The sequence below is a fragment of the Pituophis catenifer genome, unplaced genomic scaffold (assembly GCF_029215685.1).
Source record: "Pituophis catenifer annectens isolate HBS135680 unplaced genomic scaffold, rPitCat1.0.hap2 SCAF_3, whole genome shotgun sequence".
NCBI lineage: Eukaryota > Metazoa > Chordata > Lepidosauria > Squamata > Colubridae > Pituophis > Pituophis catenifer.
In genome coordinates this window covers 23,879,147-23,898,697 of record NW_027256883.1, presented here as the reverse complement: position 1 = coordinate 23,898,697, position 19,551 = coordinate 23,879,147, and the positions used below count along the sequence as shown (strand labels likewise).

Genomic DNA, 19,551 nt, shown 5'->3' with positions numbered 1-19,551 from the left:
GAAACTCGAGGGAGGCGGGCGGAGGCCTCGCCGCGCCTCCTTCCAGCCACACCCACCATAACCGCGCCGCTCGATTCCTTTCAGCGCCGGAGACCTGAGGCGGCGTCAGCTCCAACTTTTGCCTAACTTTTTTTTTTCCTTCTCCCCCGGCCGCGCCACTCTGTTTCCGCTCCGACCTCGGCTTCTAGTCCGCCATGAGGGTGTCGCGCACGGGCCGCGCAGCGCGGTAGTTCCCCGAACTCGTCCCTAACTCCGGAGCACGGGTGCCCGAGCCCCCCCCATGGAGTACCTCACCACCTTCACGGGCAAGAGTGGCCGCCTGCTGAGGGGCACCGCCAACCGCCTCTGGGGCGCCGTCCCCGGCGCAGGGAGCCTCCGCCAAGTCCACTTCCAGGATTCCCAACACGACGGGGCGCCCTCGCCGCCCGGTAAGGCCTCCCGCTTGGCAAGATACTTGGCCCCAGCTGGGCCGGCGGGTTTCGTGGGGAGGTGGAGGAGAGGGGTTTCCCCCGGTTCCTTCGTAGCTGGTCGGTCAGAGAGAAAGAAAACGTCCGTCCCTCGTTGGGACTACACTTCCCAGAATGCGCGACCCCCAAAAAGTTGTGTATTCCAGCCTTTGGAGGGCAACCCGGAGAAGGCGGGTTGCAGGCAGGCGCTCAAACTCTGGGCCTACCCCTCCCCTGCAGCTTTGATCAAATGTCTCTTTGGTGTATTTGGACTGGTTTCGTTCAAGACTTCGCCTGTGTGTGATTTTTATGAGGTGTTTACATAAAAGGGGGAGAAAAGAAGAGGGACCTGGAGTATGAGGAAGTGGGTTGAACTAAGGGAGACACGCGAGCGCATATTGAAGTTTGGGACAAACTTCAGGACACCCCAAACCTTTTCTCTTTTCTGGTGCTGCATTTGGGCTTTTGCAGCTGGAAAGGATTTTTTTTCAACGTCCTGCACTCCCTTTGTCTCTCCTCCTTCCCTCCACTGCTACTCTGTGGCCCATCTTCCCCAGCCGTGCCAAGATTTTCCTTGTTTAAAAGAATGGAAGTCATGGGAAGAAGGCCCAAGCCCGAGTGAGCAAAAAAACTCACCACTGATTCTGACACCAATTTGCTTTATTTTATTTTATTTTATTTTATTTGCTAAGTAGGACAGCCTATTGCAGTGTTTCTTTAACTTTTTTTCTCTCTCTTAAAAATTATAGAAGCTTTTGTTTACATGGTCTGTATTTATCAATATTTAACGGATTGAAAATTAAAATGGACACTTTGCAGCCCTACTGCTTCTCACAATTTTTTGGTGGGATTTTAATATTGTGTATTTTTTTTTTTTCAAGACTAGACTAGCAGATAATTTTGATTTTGAGGCACCTTGAGAAGGTCCTGGGGCCCAGAGGAACACTTTAGAATACACTATCCTATTGGACTATTCCTGCCAGAAAACTTTGGTAGTTTTTTTTCAGTCTTTTTCTTTGATACAGCAGGGAAAATGAATATCAGCGCTGTCCTTGAGAGATTCTCAGTGTGGGAGCTGTACATTCTGCCTCTGATTGATTCTCAGTTCTTCAGCTTCTGTCTTTTGAATTCCACTGAATAGTAATTTCTGGATCCACATATCACATCTTAGTTTATTAAACAAACCATAGTAGCCTTGTTCCTATTACTGCAGTTTACACATTACATTAAGTCAAAATATGGTTCATTTATTTGATAAATTTACATAGCCTTATATGTTTGGCTCTGAGTGGTGTAGAAACACAAAACAAAATCACCAAAAAGTAACAACAACAACAACAACAACAACAATAACAACAGAAATGTTAGCAAGCAGTTTAAACACATGCTGTAATCTGGTTTGTTTTGCATTACCATGATGTGTGAATGTATTATGTTTTGTTTATTATGTATATAGATTTAAATAAACTGATTCTGCTTGAATCTGGATACTGTATATAATCAACACCAAATAATAAAGATAAATGATACATCCCAGTACATGCATATAAAACAGAAATAGAACAAACATTTTCCGAACAAAGTCTTACATAGATTTATCTGTCAACCTGATCAAAGGCTTGGAGTAAATATCCAAGTTTTTAATGCCTGACAAAATATCAGGATCATTGAGGATCTATTGAGAATACTATTGTAGAGGGCTGGCCACATGACAGAGGAAGCATAATAACTAATAACTGTAGCTTGTAACCAATGGGCTGTATATTAGAATGGTGTAAATATGTAAATTCTAAGGTTGGGTAGGAACTTTAAATCTAGATTGAGTTATTAATTGGGACAGGCTGTTTGCTTAGGAACACTTTGCTTTTATTGAAGAAACTACAGGAGATATGCCAGTGAAGCAAGGAAGTCACTAATGCATGGGTCCAGAACTTTAGTTTCTCCTTTTGTGGTTTTGTGATTTTGTTTTGAATTAAAGTAGCTGTAATCACGTTTTCTCCTTATGGACCACGTATTGCCTGCTTCTGTGTTTGCCTCATAACATTCTGTGTAGCCCCAGCCGTGTCTGAACAGAAAACGTCATGTGTCTGTTGTGCAAAGCAGTGTATTCATAAAGATTTTGTATTCATAAGTTTTGTAGCTTTGGGGAAAATTACTTTTAAACAAAGGTGATACTAGGTATGTTAAAAGTTAACACAGGCTTTTTGTCCAAGTGAGTGATAATAAAATTATATAATATAAAATGTCCATGTATTATTGAATCCAATGTTACATTAGGATAGAATCTCAGGGATTATTTTCTACTATGTACTTTAGTATGTTTAAGATTAAATAAGAATAATATAAGCATAAAGTAGTTGATATTTCTACAAAAGTAATTCATTTGTATAGTTTAGAATTATCCAACTATTCAAAAGTAAATTTAATGCTCTTGTATTTAAATTTTCATTTACTTTTTAAATCTATTTAAAAAAATATATTAGGGTAATTTGTATATGAGGGGTGAGGGTTCCCCCCACCCTCGGCAAAAAAAATTCATATCTAGCATGGCTATGCTTCGGTATAGATATCTTGATATGAGAGTGACCTGGGATAGAATTTAACTACAGTCAACTAATTTACTCTTTAACAAGCCAGACTATTAGTGGTAATCTTTTGATTTTAGTTAAAATATTTAGTTTTCAATTAACTTCAATATTGCGTGATGAACAAACAGAAGCTTTGCTGTTATTTTTAATTTGTAGTTGGGGAAATTATCAAATTGTAGTTTTAAATCCTGTAGGGTTCTTTCTAGTCATAGTTTAAATAAATAGCCGTTTACCTAGGTTCAGATGTTACAGTAGTTGGAAAGCATGCAAATGTGAGTAGATAAATAGGTACTGCTTTGGTGGAAAGGTTACTGTGTTTCTGTATTTTCATGCTGGCTACATGATGACATGGCAGCCTTACTCAAAAGGAAGCATACCAATGAATGTATGACAGCCCCGTCCCTCCCCGCCAGGACACAATCAGATCTTAAAGGGCCTTCCAAAACCCCAGGTGAATGAGGGCTTCTGGAGAGAGGGGTGTTGTTCCAGAGAATAGAGGCACTTGCTTTCTCAGTCCTACAGGGTAACGTTGTTTAATTGAGGGACCCGGAACATACCTATTCTGCTTGACTGTACTAGGCAAGGAGAAATTATTGGAGATGGACAATCCAGATAATCAGGCCCTGTGCCATCAATGGCTGGTATTCTAAATTTTATTTTATTTTCTATGATATTGTTATGCTGGTTAAAAGCTATAGTAATTATAAAAATGCTGGTTTTATAATTCCTTTGAATCTAAATGTACACTAAGAAGTTATTATTAAGCAACTAATAGTAGAAAATAAAATGCAAGATTCTTGTACAGTATTCTGGAATGCATTCTGTGCTAATGCTTTAGTTTATAGCAAATTGTTCTTATTCATTTCAGATGTTGCAATTCTTGTACAGTGTGGATTTACTTTTTAAATAAAGAAACTTAAAGAAAAAGCACATTGGTAGCATAAAAGAGGACCTAAACTTGCATTCCATTAAGTTCCATCCTGCAGTACAGGAGCTCTGGGTTTTAATTTGTTTCTTTTTATAGTGTTCTCACTACAGAGCAAATCATTTTAAAATATGTCTTTCAAAACAGGCTTGTTTGGTTGTGAGTCACTTCTTGCAATAAAACATTTTTTAAAAAGTGGTATAGTACAAGTTCATTATATAAGCCTAAAAACTTATTTAGATCCTGCCCATAGATTTTTCCCATTGTGAAAAAATGTAAAAAAAATTAGGCAAAAACTACTCCATTGTAAAAATATAACTTAATACTTTAATTAATTAATTAATTAATTAATTAATTAATTAATTAACAATTAATTTTGAAACATAGGCCAAATAATGGAGTTTAATTTCAGATGCATAAAAGGATAATATTTAAAATATCCTTTATTCAAGAAAATTATATAACTTAATACTGTATGCTGTATACTCAAGTCTGCATACAATGTTACATTCTAATGCATTTAGAACCATGCAGCATAAATTAAGAGTCTTGTATGGAAAGAGAGATGGCATATGAAGAAGGCTGAACTTTTGTGGAGCCAACAACCATGGCAAATAAAAGGAGCTAGTGTGTGGATTGGCTTCTCGTAAGCTCTCTCCAGATCAAGGAGAGCCAAGGATCACCCACAAAATTGCTCTGTACAAAATCTCTCTGTGAAGAGATCATAAAATAGTAATCATAAAGAGATAATAAAATAGTGAGTTTGAGAGTTGTAGGAATCAGGGGAAAAAACATCCTGCTTAAGCTGTAATTCAGAGCTTTAAAAAAAAAACTCTGGGTCATTCATTTCCTGTTACAACTGCTTTAGGAAGATGCTTGTTATTGATGTTCTAGATGTTAAGAACTTTCCAAGGGAAAAGGTTTATTACCCTGGGAGAATTTCCTCCTGTCCTGAATGAAACATATTTTATGAAAGCTTCAGGGTTTTTTTTAAGCAACATTAATTTCTGGAATACAGCAAACGAGGGACTGGGATGTTGACTTTGAAAAGTTAAGGGGCTAGATAGACTTGAAAGGCTAAAGTTTTATAACAATATTTATAGAGTTTGAAATTAACTATAGGAAATATTCCCATGGGAAAGTTTTGCTGATTGGAAAATAAACAGACGATAAGAACGGATTTTGAAGGCCAATTAGAGAGAACCAGTGAGAACTAAGAATTACAATTAAAAGAGAAGAAACCCATTAATATATGGAACAATACTCTTCGGTTATAAAAAAAAGGCTATTTGTGAACAAATCCCCAAATTATTTTCAAGATTGTCTAATATTGTAACAGAGGATACAGAAGAATAACAGATTTTATTGGATAAAACTGAAACTGATTAAATGTAGATTTGGATTTTAAAAAATGCCAAATTATAAAAGTGATATGGAAAAAGACCTAGATATGAAAATGTAAATGCTAGAATATAAGAATGATATTGAAAAAGATACCACATTGGATTTACAAATGAAACCAGCTGAGGTCTTGATAATTGAAGAGGACATACAAATAATAAACCGCAAGAATAACTGAGCCTAGAGCTGAAGAAGCTTCTTGGAGAAGAAGTGAAATGTCTTCAAAGAAAAACAAGTCCAGTTGCTTCTTGAAAAAGCACCTTTGGTACAACCATGATCTGGATGACTGATAATCTCCATAGACATCTTAGAGACTAGATCTCTTTTCCAATTTATCCACTCCAATTTTAAAGCATGGCCATTTCTATATGTAAAATTAAATATGTTCTGAGACGAGCAAATAGAAAAAAGGATTAGACTCTTTCTCCCTGTTTTCTCTTTTTAGTCTCTTTGTGCACCATTTATAAAACTCCTTTGCATTTCTTGAAGTTATGGAGTTTAGTTTCTTATAAATTGAAGAAAACTTGATCTTGAAAAAGATCAAACTTGAAATTAAGTTTGCTTAATTTTTGATCACTGACAAAATGTGAATTTCTGAACAGAGTTCACAAGTCAAACTGGTGATCCCGAATGGAGCATGCTTCCCAGCAACTCAGTGATTTACCACTTGTTAAATGTTTTTAAACGTTTAACAATAGAAAACAAAAAAATTACTATTAAAGTGCTACGCAACTGTGTTTGAAAAACTGTAGCTAAAGTTAAGGACTCATCTCTGAAGCTGAATTTAATTTACTGCAGATGACAGGCAAGTATATGTAATGAAAATCTAATTAAATATGTTAGAGAACTGTTATAACCTTGCCCTATATTGAAAAAACTTTTCATCTAGTTTCTTGTGATTTAATAATACTTTAGAAGGCTTGCAGATATTGATAAAGCTAAGGCATTTCTAACACTAAAGTGTAATAAATTTAGAGGAATGAAGTCTGTTCTGATAGGTGCTTGTCTTAGGCTGAGCATAGACTCACTGGCTGATAGCTATTTAACTGGTGAATTACATGTCTGCAAGTGATGCTGTAGTTGGCAGTGTGTGACAATCCTGAGATGAGAAAAAGATGAGTGTAATAATGCATGCTTTGCCTCAATTTCTTTCAGATACCGGCCAGAAGAAGACTATAGACAAGAAAGATGGGAGACGCATGTCATTTCAAAAGCCAAAAGGGACTATAGAGTATATCGTAAGTTGCTGCTTGGGTACATAATTTTCAAGATACATTGAAAATGTGTTAATGGGATTGATAAATACTATTCTGAATTTTTTCAAACATGTTGTGGAGTGATTCTGTTAAACTTTCCAGTCTTCCTGTAGATGTTATATAATAGTATATCACTGATTTTAAAATATATGCCTTATTGTACTTTCAGAAGACATCAATAAATCCCTTATTGCTTCTAATGCTTTTAATATTGCTAATAATCCACTGAATGTAGATTAATATAATTTTGTCCCATTTTACCAGTGTGGTACACAAATAGTTTTGTTCTCTTATAAATTTCACCTATTGAATACATCAGGAACCAGTTCTGTTTTTTAACCATCAGTAACTGAATGCCGAGCCTGTATGTTCTTCAAATGACCCTTAAGCAGAAATATACTCAGTCTTAAATTTCTGGTTACTAAGGGAAACTAAAAGTCTGAATTAGGAAATAGTTTATTACATAATACCTATATATTTATGGTTTCTAGATACAGAATTTTCAAATTGTACCACTGTAAATTAGTTCAGTGTTTTCATTTTTAAGTAGAAAAGATTTGTTTGAAATGAAACTTAGTAAAAAGCTGGCTATTATGATTCTATTTCTATGTACCGTATTTTCCGGCGTATAAGACGACTTTTTAACCCAGGAAAATCATCTCAAAAGTCGGGGGTCGTCTTATACGCCGGGTACCCGAATCTGAGTTGCTGGCGCTGACCGATGACACTTTGGGAGCGCCGGCAACATTGAGGGGAAGCTGTACTCCAAATTAGTTCCAACCTACAAGAGGTGCCAGGCAGTGCGCAGCCCACGAGAAAGGAACGCGTCCCCACTCTACCCCAGAATTCGGGTCACCTTCCTTTCTTTCCCAGCAGTCCACGGTGAAAGCGGTGCCGCGGTCGACCTGGGCCAGTGCCTTGCACACCTGGCTCTGCGTCTCCATTATGAGAAGCTCCATGCGACTTCGCATGTCTCTGCCCCAGTCGCGCAGCTCTCGCAATCCGCTCACTGGAGGAGCCATGAAGTGCTCGTACCGCCTTGCCAGATCTTCCTCGTCCTCCTTTCCCCATGGCTTTTCCGGTTGTAATTGTTGCTGCTGCTGCCGCCGAGGCTGCTCCTTCATCTCCGCCCACCGCACCAGACCCAGCCCGGCCAGCACCGCTGTGGCTCCCGCAGTCCAAGAGGATCGGCACCTGGGCTCGCAGGCAAAGGGTGGGAGTGCACAGCGTACTTTCCTGGCTTGGCGCCGATCCGGACGGCTGCAGAAGGAACTGGGCACCGGCTGTCATGTCTTTTCTGCTGTGCGGGATTCGGCACCTGGGCTCCCGGGGTTTAAGCCTCCGGGCCGGCCCGCGCTGCTCCAGGATGTTCGCTTTGGGCTCCTTGGAATCGCTGCTGGGCAGTTCTTCCCGTTGGGGCGATGGTGGGTGGCAGCGATCGGCGTCGCTTGGACTGCGGGAGCCACGGCGAACTCCTTCCCCACGAAGTATTCCTCTGCATTTCACCACCTCTTCCAGGCTCGCAGCCACCCACCATCGCCCCAACGGGAAGAACCGCCCGGCAGCGATTCCAAGGAGCCCGAAGCGAACATCCTGGAGCAGCGTGGGCCGGCCCGGAGGCTTAAACCCCGGAAGCCCAGGTGCCGAATCCCGCACAGCAGAAAAGACATGACAGCCGGTGCCCAGTTCCTTCTGCAGCCGTCCGGATCGGCGCCAAGCCAGGAAAGTGCGCTGTGCACTCCCACCCTTCGCCTGCGAGCCTGGGTGCCGATCCTCTTGGACTGCGGGAGCCACAGCGGTGCTGGCCGGGCTGGGTCTGGTGCGGCGGGCGGAGATGAAGGAGCAGCCTCGGTGGCAGCAGCAGCAACAATTACAACCAGAAAAGCCATGGGGAAAGGAGGAGCAGCGCTAAGTTACCTTCCGGGGTGGAGGGGTGTGTGTGGAAGAATAGGTGAAGCTAAAACGGCTTTCTCGTTCATCCCGATGTCGGGAGAAGCGGCTTGAGGGGCGCCCGAGCTTTTAAGATTTTAACCTGGGCTAATTGGGCGGGGGAAAGAAGTGCTCTAGTCTGCAAACAAGGCAGGGTCTTGGGTTTAAAGGGTGGGGGGGGCAGAGAAACTTTCAAGGCAGTTTTCTCTCAGCCAGAGGTAGAATCTGAACGGGAGAATATGGGCGTCGCTGCGTGGATTGCATTATTTCGCTCATTTCTGGAAATATCCCTGCGCCCCTTTTTGCCTCCCGGAATTATGTGGCTCCCACCCACCCCACCCCACAACAGATCTGCGCGAGAGGCCAGAAAACTGTGGGTTTCGTGTGTGTGTATGTAACAAAAGGTGCAGATGTCTTCCCCCCCCGTTTCTTTCCGGCTGCAGCCTTTCTTCTGAATGGGGTCGGGCTGGATACGCCGCGAAAGAGATCGGCTTGGGGGAAAAAAAACCGGTCTGCCGCCTTTACCACTACCTCCCCTCTCCACAAACACACATTTTTGTTGTTGTTTGTTGCTGATAACATTCCCCCTCTCCCCCCCCAATTCCATGGGTTCAAAGCTGCCGAGAGAGAGAGAGAGAGAGAGGGAGGGAAAGAAAGAAAAAAAGAGTTTTGATTCTGCTGGCTTATCGTGAAGGCATTGGAACAAGCAGCCTAAAACTAGGAGGCATGTAAAGTCGCGGCTTAACGTTGCCGCAATGAGACTTTGGTGCCTGTTTGTGTGGACGGTGTCCATGCTCGCCGTGTCCTCTGTATCGAGACCTCTTTTAAAGCTTCTTTTTGATAAACCCCCCTTGTGCCTCTTCTCCGGGTTTCTTGGTAACTGGGATCCGCTACACGTGCAAAACGGAGTCCTGAAATGGCTCTCCCGAGGTTGCCCGCTCTCACCATTACTGCAGCCGTCCGGATTGGCGCCAAGCCAGGAAAGTGCGCTGCGCACTCCCACCCTTCGCCTGCGAGCCCGGGTGCCAATCCACTTGGACTGCGGGAGCCACGGCGGTGCTGGCCGGGCTGGGTCTGGTGCGGTGGGCGGAGATGAAGGAGCAGCCTCGGCGGCAGCAGCAGCAACAATTACAACCGGAAAAGCCATGGGGAAAGGAGGATGAGGAAGATCTGGCAAGGTGGTGCGAGCACTTCATGGCTCCTCCGGTGAGCGGATTGCGAGAGCTGCGCGACTGGGGCGGAGACATGCGAAGTCACATGGAGCTTCTCATAATGGAGACGCAGAGCCAGGTGTGCAAGGTGCTGGCCCAGGTCGACCGTGGCACCGCTTTCACCGTGGACCTCCTTGGAATGCTGGAACCAGCTGGTTGCTGCGCGGAGCTTCCCCCAGGCATCCAGGGAGATATTACCGACGCTCTGACTTCCCCAGACCGGTGGAGCTCGCCATCAGTGGGGGTCAGCTGGGGAAGTCGGAGCGTCGGTAATACCCCCCTAGATGCCTGGGAGAAGCTCTGCTCAGCAGCCAGCTGGTTCCAGCATTCAGCAGCATGCAGCCTTGACTAGATTGGCACAGCTTTCTGTCAATGTCATCAGTCAGTGCCAGCAACTCAGATTCATGAAGTGTGCGGATCTCGACAAGGCTGCATGGGTGAAGGAAAAAAACCTGGTACAAAATAGCCCTCTTGCCACTACACGTAGCGTAGCCCATTACCTTTCTCTACAGTACAGCAACAATACATACAGTACAGCAACAGTACATACAGTATAGTATACAAATGTAACAGTCAAGACCCCATCATTGCTCCACCAGCAAGAAGAAAGAAATATGAAGCCAGTTTTAAACTTAAAGTTGTAAACTTTGCCATGGAACATAATAACTGTGCTGTTGCAAGACAATATGGAGTAACAGAAAAGATGGTTCGGGACTGGAAAGCAAATGTAAAAGCGTTAAAGAGTATGCCAAGTGGTAAGTGTGCATTAAGAAGAGGCACCCCACATTGGCCAGAACTCGAAAAACAAGTAGCAGACATGGTGAATGAGCATCGCCAAAACAGTTATGTAGTGACACGAAATAAAATACGTTTGTTTGCACTTCAGTGGGCCAAATCTAACCCAGATCACAGCAACAGATTTAAGGCCACTGTATCCTGGTGTACTAGATTCTTGGAAAGGCATAAGCATTTGAATTAAAATTATCATATTGAAATCAAATCTGATGTTTTTTAATTTTTATTTGGTGTGCGTTGGAAGAGGGGTAGTCTTATACGGCGAGTATAGCCCAAACCCTATATTTTAACAGGAAAAGTAGGGGGTCGTCTTATACGCCCAGTCGTCTTATACGCCGGAAAATACGGTATGTACTGTGAGTATTTTTGTGACAGTTTAAACAGAACTACTTACTCTAAAGTTCTATTGCTCTTTTGCTTTCCATTGCTGAATTTCAGAGATACTGATGAGTATATAACCATAAAATGTAATTAGGAAGTGAATTGGTTCCTTCACTTTAAATGAATTACTTGCATAAACAATCTGATACAGAGTGGTATGAGCTATCACGTTTTTGCATTTCTAACAAAATTGCTTTGAATGACTTGTATATTAAACTACACAAGCAGAGCTTTTGTATCAATTTTACAGTGTAATTCTATATAATGTGTGTGTGGGTAAAGTTATATTCAGAGTACATACTACAAAAAATTACTTTTGCAAGCAATTGAAAATAATGTTGCTAAGACTTGCTATTGCTAGATTCATTAGCCTTAAAGTGTTTGTATTAGAGTATTAAAGAGACTGGAAATGTTTCACTTAGTTTTTCTACTTCTATCTCAAAGTAACTAATAACTTGTCATTATTACATAGTGTATTAGGACTTCAATTTGCTTATTGTTTGTTACATATTTGTGACCTGATTTGTTTGGATTTCTATTTTATTTTATTCCCAATTCCCAATAATTCTCAAATTATTAACATACATTTGGCAATATAAAATGTATAAAAATTTATTCCATGTATTTATTCCTTCTCATGAAAAAGCCTGTTTGCATATAAGATTAACTTCTTAGAAATCCTCCCTGATAAATGCATGCAATACTTGGAAATCTTACTTTTCTGTTAAATTGTGTATAATATTTTCCTTTGGAAAAATTTATTTGAAAATATTAGAAAAGAGGAAACAACTTTTTGGAAAAAATGCTGTAGATGATACATAATAATGTACTCCTCCAAAACTGAAAAATTCTGGCTTGTTCACTCCAAAAATAGAATATATTTCCTGTGGTAAGCATTGTGATTAACTTGATGAACTGCTTTAAATAATTGCTAATCACAATTATAATTGTTTATAAAAAGTAAGACACATCAGTATTCTGGTACTTAGAAACTTGAGCGATGATCAGACTTTTAATCTATCCTTTTTTAAAAATTTTGTTGAGGATCTATGAAAAATGTATATTATGGTAGGATTTTATCCACTATTCATTAATATATTCATAAATCATAGGATTTAGAAAAACAGTACATGCCAATCTGTAGTAGAAAGAAGTACTGAATAATAAAATCCAAAATATGTTGCAGTCCTACTTCCATGTGAGTTTAAATTTCAGTTTATTTTAAGTTTCTTATATAGAAATATAGTAGAGCTTATAGATACATAACTAATCAAATGACCCTAAATATGGCTTTATCTGTGGAAAGCTTATGATGTTGGAAATGTATGCACTTCATGTGGGAGGGAGCATACTGCATCCCTTTTGCCTTTCAGCTCCAATACAGGAGCCCTCAAGCAGTTGCATTGACGATAAACCATTTTATACCAAATTTATGTTTCGCTGATAAAGAAATAAAGGGAGACTAGTATAGATCTATTTCAAGCTATTTAGCTCTCATCAGCTAGCCATACTCTTACTTGGATTCAAACTTGGGCTGCCTACATGTTACGCATTTGTATTCCATACAGGCAGCCCAAGTTCGAATCCAAGTAAGGGTATGGCTAGCTGATGAGAGCTAAATAGCTTGAAATAGATCTATACTAGTCCCCCTTAATTTCTTTATCAGCGAAACATAAGTTACGAGTTCATGAGCAGTATTAAAATAATCCACAATACATATTTTAATAAACATAAACATAATGAACACTCTACAGACAACCCAATCACATTATCCGGAATGGAATGGAATGGAATGGAATGGAATGGAAATAGAATAGAATGGAAATAGAATAGAATAGAATAGAATAGAATAGAATAGAATAGAATAGAATAGAATAGAATAGAATAGAATAGAATTCTTTATTGGCCGACTGTGATTGGACACACAAGGAATTTGTCTTGGTGCATATGCTCTCAGTGTACATAAAAGAAAAGATACATTTGTCAAGATACATTTGACTATCATAATGATAGTCATAGGGTACAAATAAGCAATCAAATCATATTAGGAAACAGTCAATATAAATCGTAAGGATACCAGCAACAAGGTTACAGTCATACAGTCATAAGTGGGAGGAGATGGGTGATAGGAATGATGACAAGATTAATAGTTGTACGGACTTAGTAAATAGTTTGACAGTGTTGAGGAAATTATTCGTTTAGCCGAGTGATGGCATTCGGGAAAAAATTGTTCTTGTGTCTAGTTCTTCTGGTGTGCGTTTTGACGGTAGGAGTTGAAACAGTTTATGTCCAGGATGTGAGGGGTCTGTAAATATTTTCATAGCCCTCTTTTTGACTTGAGCAGTATACAGGTCCTCAATGGAAGGCAGGTTGGTAGTAATTGTTTTTTCTGCAGTTCTAATTATCCTCTGAAGTCTGTGTCTGTCTTGTTGGGTTGCAGAACCAAACTGGACAGTTATAGAGGTGCAGATGACAGACTCAATAATTCCTCTGTAGAACTGTATCAGCAGCTCCTTGGGCAGTAGTTGTTGGCAGTCATGCCTTGGTAATTAACTGAATCTTGGCCAGGTTTCAATAATTAAAAAAATAAGTATTTATCTTGTGTTATCATTAGGTACGTTGACCATAACGATGTGACAAGAAGATAAATGTCTACTGTTCCCCTGCTCCATCTGAAAATATGAGACAACGCATACAATATTCAGAAACTCAACTCTATTACTTAGGAAATTATAAGGCAATAGAACTTTGAATTCGGCTTAGAAATGAACAGAGAACATGATTCCATACTTGATTCTCCCTTGACAAAGTGGTTCAAGGAGTAATCTTGACACTTCGTTTGTGGAGTTATTATACAGTGAGCTTTTGATTTCTTGTAGTAAATAAATATAGACTTGTTATCTAATGGTCAGACTCATTTTAATAAATATCATATTTATTTGAACAGATATGAAGTATTTAAGTAATTTGTATCCTTGTACCAAAGTTGTAGATTTCAGAGTACACATATGCAAAATGGTCTGTAATTCATTTTGCAGGAGATTTAAATAATGTTGTCCATTTATGGATATAAAATTCTATTTGAAGCAAGCTGTTGCGTTAATTTCTAAAGCCAGAACCATCTATATATTAAGCCTCAGTTTTGTTCAAATTCAGTTTAAATTTATTATTTTTTTCTACTCAAAATTAAGTCTAGTTAGTGATTTTTTTGCTTGTAGAACCTTACTTGGTAAAAATGACAAGGAGAAATAGAGCTGGGTACCATCCCGATGATCTTTGGCAGTGGCTTCAAGTATATTATGAATAGGCACTCTGATGCCCTTTCTAAGTTGCTCTCATATTTCCATACACTACATTCAAGCTAATAGAGGTCAAGGACATTGGAGAATATTGGAATTGTGCAGAATACAATGGCACAGCTTCTATGAGGTTCAGAATAATTTTATAGTTTCACGTCTTGGAAACAGTCCTAATTTTAGGAAGTGAAGTACCATTTTTCTGCATCTTCAATCACATAGTTGGTCTAGCAATACACTATGTTTGATGGGAAATATTGTATCTGAGTAGCCTAAGGTACCTCCTATCTTTGCCCTTTTGACTGCCCATCTATCCATTGCTGCTGGCCCAATCCTGCCTGCCATTGCTGCCCCCATTGCACCACACATCACTACTGTACCAGCGGAGGTCTTCTTTCATGCCGGTGCTACTGGGGCTTTCTAGGCCCTCCCTTTGTGCTATTCCCAGATGCAAAAGAATAATCTGGCTAGAAAAGTCCTTCTTTCACAATGGCACAGTCAGGACAGTTTCTCATACTGGTCTTCTTTCACAAAAGAAGGCCCTAGGCATGGAATGGAGGTCCTGGATGGGGCCAGAAATTGATATATGGCCCAGCTGCACTTGCCTGAAAAAAGGCAGTGTGATAGAAGGCCCTGCCCAATACAGTAGTGGCACGCATTGTGGGGGGGGCAGATCAGGCAGTGGGGGCACAGGAGACAATGGGTAAGCAGTCAGCAAAAAAAGCAGTTGTAAAATGCCAGTGAAATTCTGTTCAGTGATTGCAGGGACATTGCAACAGGCAGAACTTTGAGGACTGGTTTTAAGTCCTTTCATTCAGTTCTTAGTAACTAGTTAATAGTCTCTGAACAAATGTTAAGCAAGGACAGCCTATTTCCTGTTTCCTGTTTCAATAACAGTTTATAATAATACAATATACAATATACAATAAACTGTTTCAGTTTAGAAAACCTAGCAATTTAGCAATTAGATTGCTGGAAAAGTACAAAAAGACTGTGTGTGTGAATATCCATTATTTTAGATCCCTTTGGGTAAAGTATCTGGTTGATACTTTGCATGAAACAGTAAAAATAAAGATAGCCTTTATTTAAACTAGGCTTACTTTAGGCAGGGGAAAATGGGAGAATAATTTTAGAGGCAGACATAAAGATGACCATATTTGGATGATGATAATACATATTAGCTATATTACGTAGGGATATTATTTTTCAATGTGGTAAATCTCTACCAATTATTTATTTGGCTTTTATGGTGCTCTAATTATTGTAAAGTCATTACCTACCCTTCAGTATTTTGTAAATGTGGTTTACAGAAGGTTTATGAAATATAGCTATTAAAAAAGTACCAGTTGGCCCCTTATTTACTTAAAATATTCATTTTAAACTGCAAAAATATAGATTGCAGTTATTTCAAAGTAAAAGTATCAGTGCTTTAATGATACTGATAAGAAAAATATATGTTAGCAATAACTAAAGATATTCAATTTCCTCTTATTATGACGAGTGTATTGCTGGATAGTAGTATTAGGTCAGTTTTGCTGCTTGTTTTTAATTAAAGAAATTGTATAGCAATAGCACTTAGACTTATATACCGCTTCACAGTGCTTTTACAGCCCTCTCTGAGTAGTTTACAGAGTCAACATGTTGCCCCCAACAATCTGGGTCCTCATTTTATCCCCCGGGCTCATCCATCAGAAGGATGGAAGGCTGAGTCAACCTTGAGCCTGGTGAGATTTGAACTGCCAAATTGCAGGCAGCCAGCACGCACCAGAAATAGCGTATAGTACTGCACTCTAACCATTGTGCCAGCCTGGCTCATATTCACGACAATATTATAAACACAATATTTTTTTTTAAAGCTAAAAAAATACATGGATATAAAATGCTTTGCCCTTTTAGGCAACTAAAATCTAAAATTTGTAAATCACAATTGCTTTCTATTAAGTGTAGTTGACAGACTTTCATTTGATATTTGTTATATTTTATATTTTGTCATTTCTCTCAGGTGAGTTATGTTCTTTTGTTTTGTTTTTCAAAATGAATTCTGTCATGTTATGGGAACTCACCAAAATTCCTCAAGCATTGTAACGGAAACAATAATTTCCATTGTTTCAGACTGATGTCTGTTTTCAGGAAGCACCGTGTTGGCCATTGTCCATATCATTCATTTTTAAAAGACTGGCTTGATTGGGGTTTACAATAAGCAAAACTTTAGTGTCTCAATGAGTCAGCAGCAAATGCTTCAAAAGTTTTGATATCTATTTGACAGATAGTTGTCTTTCAGCTTTTCCTTAGTGTATGTTGAATCTAATTAAAAATCTTCAGTGCACATTAAAAAATAACATTGTTTTGATTTTTTTTATTAGAAATAAATCAGAAATAGTTTATAGAGCTTGGGACATGGAATCACTAGATAAATTATTCATTTTTAATGAACTGGTGTTGCTGTTGGAGAGTAAACTTTTATTTTAATCTAAACTAATCACATTTTATAATGATTAGTGTTTTGTCCTACCCCCTGCTCCTTTCTTTCTTTGAAATACCAGGTAATCCCCATTTTATGGTTATAACAATTTGTATGTCAAATCAGAAACATCAGCTTTTTATTTAGCTTTCTCAGTATAGCAGCTAATCAAATATTTAAAATTTGAGAAAACTGCATGCTGCTGATTAATTTTTAGAACAGCTTATTTTTTAAAACAATTCTATTAGAATTGGTTCTTAAGTAACTTTTAAATTGTTCAAATAAAATTGTAGGCATCTCAAATATTTGGTTAGTCTTTTTAACTTTGAAATTTATTCAACTCCAGATTATTCAGAGCAACTGAATTATTGTTTTACTGTATTTCAATTCTACTAATAAAATGTAGGCCTGTACATTTTTCTTGGCTGCCATTTTCTTCTAAAAATACACAATATAGTGCTAGACTTTCAAGAATGTAGGGAAGACTTGGCTACATATCACTTAATTGCATTTCTGTTCTCTAAACAGGTGGAGTCAAAAGATTCTTTGAATACTGTGGCCTTGAAGTTTGATACTACACCTAATGAATTGGTGCAGTTAAACAAGCTGTTTTCCAGAGCAGTTGTTCCTGGACAGGTATTGTTTATTACATAAGTACAGTAAAAATATGAGTAATTAATGGTTTATTGAACATTATATGCATTCCTTCCTTTGGCGATGACTGCCTTGTGACATTAGTGGATCAGGAAAAAGGGGTAAGCAAAGAACTTGCTGGCTTGGTACTATCAAAGCTGATACAAAGATGAACATCCAACAACTGAAAGAAGCTGTGATTGACAGGGTAGCATGGAGAACACTTGCCTATAAAGTCACCAAGAGTCGGACATGACTGAATGGTTTAAACTAACTAATTAATAAACTCCAGATCCATTTTGAAAGTTTAAATAGAAAAGAATCATGGTTCTAGCAGGTTATCTTAAGTAACAGTAATAAAAGAATAAGGGCCTACCTTTATCTTTAACATTTTTCAAAGTTTATTAAAAAATATTTCTATACAAATTCTGAAAAAGGGAAATAAAGTCTTCATTGGAGTCAACATAACATGAATGAAATTCATATCACATATAAATGTGGATATGAAATGTGGGTATGAAATCCTAAGCAAACTCTGAAAAGTTAATTAAAGATAAGCAAAATAAAATATGTATTATTCACAAGGCATTTCATGAAATATCAGATAATGTATAAATAATTTCTGTACTATTTCTAAATGCCTACTGATTTATTGAAAAACCAATTTTTGATCACAATATTAAAGTTTGCAGTTTTCATTTATGCAGACATGCCTTTTTGAATCATGTGCAAATAATGATTTAATTTTAAATTAATAATATGTGCATCTGTTAAATCAGATTTAATCAAAATGTGTTTTTATAGGTTTTATATGTTCCTGATCCAGAATATCTTTCCAGTGTGGAGAGTTCCCCCTCACTTAGTCCTGAAAGTCCTTTGTCACCTACATCTTCAGAAGCCGAGGCTGAGAAGACAGCTGTAAGTGTATGTGTGTGTGTGTGCCTACACACATCTGGAATATTTTTCCCGAAGGGCGCATTCCTAAAGAGTAGTCAAATTGTAGTATGCAGGTTTCATTAATCTGATCAGAACTGAGGCAAACTGATCTCAAAATCTATTTCTGTTTTCAAATAGTTTGAAAGGTTGATGTGGATGTTAACATTGGACAGTAGTGTTGTTACCTTGAATGTTAATATCTTTAATATTAAATAAAACTATAATAGATATTTTTCTACATTGCTTTGTGAAATACTGTAGACCTTTCGTATATCAGCTTGTGATTTAATGTTATCTGTATAATTCATTTCTAACACATATGGTGATGTTTTAAAATGACTCATTTTTATCATTGACTTTTTTGAACTTCTCTGTTATACTACAAGGGTTTGTCAACGATAAGCTACATTTATAAAACACATCCTATTTTTGGTTCCATCACTGCAGTTTTTGTTTCTCTAGGATTCAGATGGGGCACAAAAGAAAGAAACAACAGCCATACCAGCACATCCATGTGTTCGGCCTACAAGGGTTGTGTCATCCACGTCCGAAGAGGAGGAAGCTTTCACAGAAAAATTTCTCAAGATCAATTGTAAATACATTACTAGTAATAAGGTACAGAATGATATGTTTCTTATATAAAATAATGTGTTGCCTAAATTATTTGAGAATTTTCCTTTTATTAGTATAGAAGAATTTTGGTCATTAATTGATATTAGCTATAAATAGAGGTTAGCCATACAACTTTATCAAAGCTATACATTACCATGCCACATTCATCCACTTTGTCACAGTAATGATGGCAATATCGAATGAAAAAAAAGTAGCAACTGAGTTGAAAGATGCAACAGAAGATACACATAGATTTTTATTGACTATGTGGACCATTGAGTTCTGTCATCTTTTTATAAATATCATATTTTTAAGGATGCTTGCATATATGCTTCCCCAACCTTAATATTTAAACTGTCTTTTCCGTTTTCAGACAATAGAAAAGGATATACTTGTGCTATCTTACAAATGTTATAAAATTCTTAGCCAGTTATGCTATAGAAACATTAATTCACTTCAGGCATTGAAATTTAATAGACACGGCCCAAACCAAGCAAGTTTTCCATTTAAAATTACCATGTGTATTGGAGAAGAGGATATTCTCTGAATTTAAGATGATCTCTCCAAAAGGAAGACAAAACAGAAAATAAAGACTTCAATGACAGGAAGTCCTTATAGTGTCTAACTTTCTCTCCTTGTCAATTTATTATTAGCAATTCCAGAAGAATCTAATGTCTTCCT

General features: G+C 38.4%; 1 protein-coding gene across 1 annotated transcript in view; it reads left to right on the top strand.

Moving 5' to 3' along the window:
- Positions 1 to 19,551, top strand: part of OXR1 (oxidation resistance 1) — a 189,707-nt gene that overhangs the window by 133,721 nt on the left and 36,435 nt on the right. Inside the window, exons 3-6 of the mRNA XM_070940378.1 lie at positions 6,516 to 6,598; positions 17,218 to 17,325; positions 18,127 to 18,240; positions 18,721 to 18,873. Coding sequence (XP_070796479.1) covers positions 6,516 to 6,598; positions 17,218 to 17,325; positions 18,127 to 18,240; positions 18,721 to 18,873 — 458 coding nt within the window. The remainder of the gene's footprint in view (positions 1 to 6,515; positions 6,599 to 17,217; positions 17,326 to 18,126; positions 18,241 to 18,720; positions 18,874 to 19,551) is intronic.